The 4,243-nt window shown below is 35.6% G+C and overlaps 1 protein-coding gene across 2 annotated transcripts in view; it reads left to right on the top strand.

The window, feature by feature from the left end:
- The window catches only part of LOC106471537 (aromatic-L-amino-acid decarboxylase-like), a 38,037-nt gene that overhangs the window by 31,868 nt on the left and 1,926 nt on the right, over nt 1-4,243 (top strand). For both annotated transcript variants that reach the window (XM_022400144.1, XM_013932136.2), the window contains one exon: nt 2,656-2,757. In XM_022400144.1, coding sequence (XP_022255852.1) covers nt 2,656-2,757 — 102 coding nt within the window. The remainder of the gene's footprint in view (nt 1-2,655; nt 2,758-4,243) is intronic.

The following is a 4,243-nucleotide window of genomic DNA, read 5'->3' as shown; positions in this document are numbered from 1 at the left end:
TAGCCGTCCCCTAATTTAGCAGTGTAAGACTAGAGGGAAGGCAGCTAGTCATCACCACCCACCGCCAACTCTTGGGCTACTCTTTTACCCAACGAATAGCGGGATTGACCGTCACATTATAACGCCCCCACGGCTGAAAGGGCGAGCATGTTTGGTGGGATGCGGATTCGAACCCGCGACCCTCAGATTGTGAGTCGAGCGCCTTATCCACCTGGCCATGACTAGAGAAGGTAAGTAGAAACTTATATCATGGGGTTATACTAGTTAAAAATATTAGTGGGCTTTTTTTTTTTAGTATAATTTTGAACCTTTTACATCTGTAGTTCTTTTCCTACTGGCCTGGCATGGCCATATGGTTAGGGTGCTCGACTCGCAATCTGTGGGTCGTGGGTTCGAATTCCGCGTCCCACCAAACATGCTCGCCCCTTCAGCGGTGGGGGCGTTAAAAGAGTAGCCCAAGAGTTGGCTGTAGGTGGTGATGACTAACAACCTTCCCTCTAGTCTTAACACTGCTAAATTAAGGACGGCTAGCGCAGATAGCCCTCGTGTAGCTTTGCCCGAAATTCAAAAAAACAAACAAACTTTTCCTACTTTTAAACTAAATTAAAGCTTTTAATACTACTATTACGCCTGGAATGCAAACCTCATAAGATAAGATAAGTTTCTACTTATCTCCAATTGGTAATATGTATTACTTCTATTTTTCCTTTTATTTTGTCTAGAGCACCCATCTTCCTACAGCTAGCGTAAGGTAGCAAGAATGTGGGACACCCACATTACTTTTCCTCTTAAACTTTGTTAGTCAAGTTAAGTTGGAAGATGATGTATCCCCACTGCTCTGGGAGTCATACTTTTTCAAACACCTCCAAAACAAGGATACATTGTATATTTTCCCACCATGTAACTTTTATCCTGATGTTGGTGGTTTACAATGTGATTGGTCGTCATCCAACCAATCAAAGAAACACACACCAGCATAACGCCTATAATAGTACAGGCATCACGCTGTTTCCAGCAGTAGTGTAGTGATTGCCCTCATGGCTCTTAGAACAGAAGTTTCACATGACAAATTTGGAGAAACCAACGTTTGTACTGGTAAAGGTTATTTCATTCAGTAGAATTAGGCGAAATTTCACGTTTCAATAGGAGCTGTATGGAAACCGTAAAGTGGAGGAATACACGAAACTATTACTATTGATAATAAAAGTGAACGAGGTAAACAGTCCAAACTCTTTAAAACGGTGTTAAGTAACTCAGGATATACTCTTTATGTGAAACATGACAACTCAGTAGATACTATACCAACGACCTAACTGTAAGTACAGGTGTGGATGTTATCCCTAGAATAGAACATTAGCATAAAGTGATCTCAGTAGATGTTTAACTGCTCAAGAACTACTGTTTGGGAAATATAACTGACCCAAAAGGCTGGATTAGGTACTATACTTCAAACAATGAAATAAATTTATCTGAAGAAGTGTGCTCTTCTAAAATTCAAATTGTTGAGCAACAACACGTGATAGTTTTTTTATATAGTAGAGAGGAAAATAGGTATAGTAGCCAACTTACAACATCTAAAGTAAAGCATTTCAAGGGACCAATACAAATATGGGCTGCATCTCAACCAATGATGTTGAAGATCTGCACAATATTGATGGCACCCTGACTGCTGATTGGTACAAATAAATTTCTATCCATCATACAATTCTCTCTGGTGCAAGACATCTTGGGTAGGGATACATTGTTCAGCAGGACAGTGACCCTAAGTATTCGGTATATGTGGTGAAATGATATCTGAAAACAAACGGTCAAATGGAAAACTCGTAACCAAGTTTGGCTCGCACAAGGTCCCAATATAAATATTAATAAGGCTGTATGGGCTTATATGAACTGAGAAGGTCAAGTAGTAACTAAGTAACTTAGCTGATTGTATGGAGTAACACGGGACAATTGGAATAATAATATAAAATTATGCATTTATGAACTTATGGGAGCATAAAACAAGGTGTATTGTCCGCATAAAGCAAATGCAAAATACTAGTGTGATATACAATATTTTCGCTTTTTATATTTGCTGTAATAATCTATTTCAATTACGATAGAATAAACATTTAGTTGCAAATACTCATTTGTGACCCATATATTTGTATCACCTGTACGTTTCCATAATTATTTCCAAAAAACTCATGTATGTAATTGGATTTGTATGTGTGTATGTATTTCTAGAAATTAAAACCACATAATTAAATACTGAAATGTCACCAGAATCATAGTACTTTATTTAATTTAATATTAGGTAAAACAAATAACTTATTAATAAAAGTACAGACGGCAAAAAACATTCAGGTTCAATAATATCACAAACATCTACAAGGATAATATTACTAGTTTGAGCTTTGTCCACCGCGGGGAATCGAACCCTGGATTTTTGCGTTGTAAGTGCGTAAACTGACTCCATGGGGGACAATAGTATTACCAATAAAAATTAAAATGGCAATGCCGTCTTTGTGATATACTCGATTCAATTATTTATTTCGTGTTACTTATTTGATGTTAGTATTATCGTAGTTTGTCAGTATTTTCAATTACTACAGCTACTTGGCCCACCAATATAATATTTAACTTATATAACATTTTCTCGTTTCACTTCCACAGCATATTAGCCTTGCTCATGAGTTTGAAAACCTGGTAAGGAACGACCATAGGTTTGAAATTGCACTTCCTGTGGTTTTAGGAGTTGTTTGCTTTAGGCTGAAGGTGAGACAATGTTCATTTTATTTTGAAATTACACTTATCTTAACTTTTTTGACACATTTCTCCTGAATATTTGTTATCTTCTGATAAACGTAAAAGGAAATCAAGAGATGAAAAATGACGTTACTTAACACTTCCTCTCTCTGGCAGTTATTTCAAGCTTTGATAGCTAGAAGTTGATATAACTTCAGTCTTTTCTTATTCTATATACATAAAATAAAGACTAAAGTAGCATGAAATTAGATAAAACTTGACAGTGGATAAATAGTTGTTCAAGCACTTCATTAAGTCAGTATTCATAACTTTATCTACAGAATCGAATACACTGTAGCAATTGTATCTGTTTCTTCGCTAGATCTTCAATTGCGTGTCTTTAAGATGAAATACCCATTCAATTCCCACACCTAACCACGTGTATTTTATATGAAATACTAAGTCATCGCTTACATCTGACCACTTGTCTTTTGGATAAAAGCCTCATTCAATACTCACAACTGATCACGTGTCGTTTTTTAATGAAACAATCACTCAGCACTCTTAACTGACCAAGAATCAGTTTGATTAAACACTTACTCAGTTGCCACTCTCAACCGATCAAGAATCCTTTTGATTAAACACTTACTCACAACCGGTTACGTGTATTTTTGACATAATACTCACTCACTGCTCGCAGCTGACCAACTGTTTTTGAACCATTTACTCATTGGAGTCACAATTAACTCGTTTTGAACAACTGAATATGTCCCCCTTTGATAAAACACCCACTCAGTGCTAACAAATGAACACGTGTGTTTTTGACGAAACATTCATCTAGTGTTCACAAGTGACTACGTGTCTTTTTGATGAAACCTTTACTAAGCAGAGCCAAAAATTACCAAGTGACCATGTATTTGTTTATGTACTCACAATTGGCCACGTGTGTTTTTGGTGAAATACGCACTTAGTTCTCATAACTGACCACAGGTCTCTCTCAGTAGTCAGTATTCCCAAGTGACCACTTATTTATGAATGAAATACTCGCTCTGTATTTTGATTAAATATTTTACAGTTTGTTAAATATACATACACCTAAAATGCCCTTGCCCTTAAGAGCACGAACACTAGTGTTCTTTCAGAGTCTTCTTTCATTTATTTTCTCATGTATGTCATCTTTATAGATGGCATAATCTCACATAAATATTTTGTTCCTACATTTCTTTTGTAAAAACAAAAACTTTACCTCAATAATGATACATGAAAAAAAAAGCAGCAAAATTTTGAGTTTATGATTTTCACGTAATAAAAATGCGCGTTATAAGAGTTGCCATTATTGGTAGACTATTTTTAGGGTAGTTTCGTTTCAAAACCACTGTTACACTTGTTAAAGTATAAAAATAACGTTACAAATCAGTGAATGGTTTTGATAAATATTGTCAACCACCATAATTTATTTTATTCAAAGCTTAGAAATCCCATTTTTCCTATTCAGTTTTTTTTTTTTTTTTTTTTT

Source organism: Limulus polyphemus, unplaced genomic scaffold, assembly GCF_000517525.1.
Source record: "Limulus polyphemus unplaced genomic scaffold, Limulus_polyphemus-2.1.2 Scaffold4686, whole genome shotgun sequence".
NCBI lineage: Eukaryota > Metazoa > Arthropoda > Merostomata > Xiphosura > Limulidae > Limulus > Limulus polyphemus.
The sequence above is the reverse complement of the archived record's forward strand: the minus strand, read 5'-3'. Positions and strand labels throughout refer to the sequence as shown.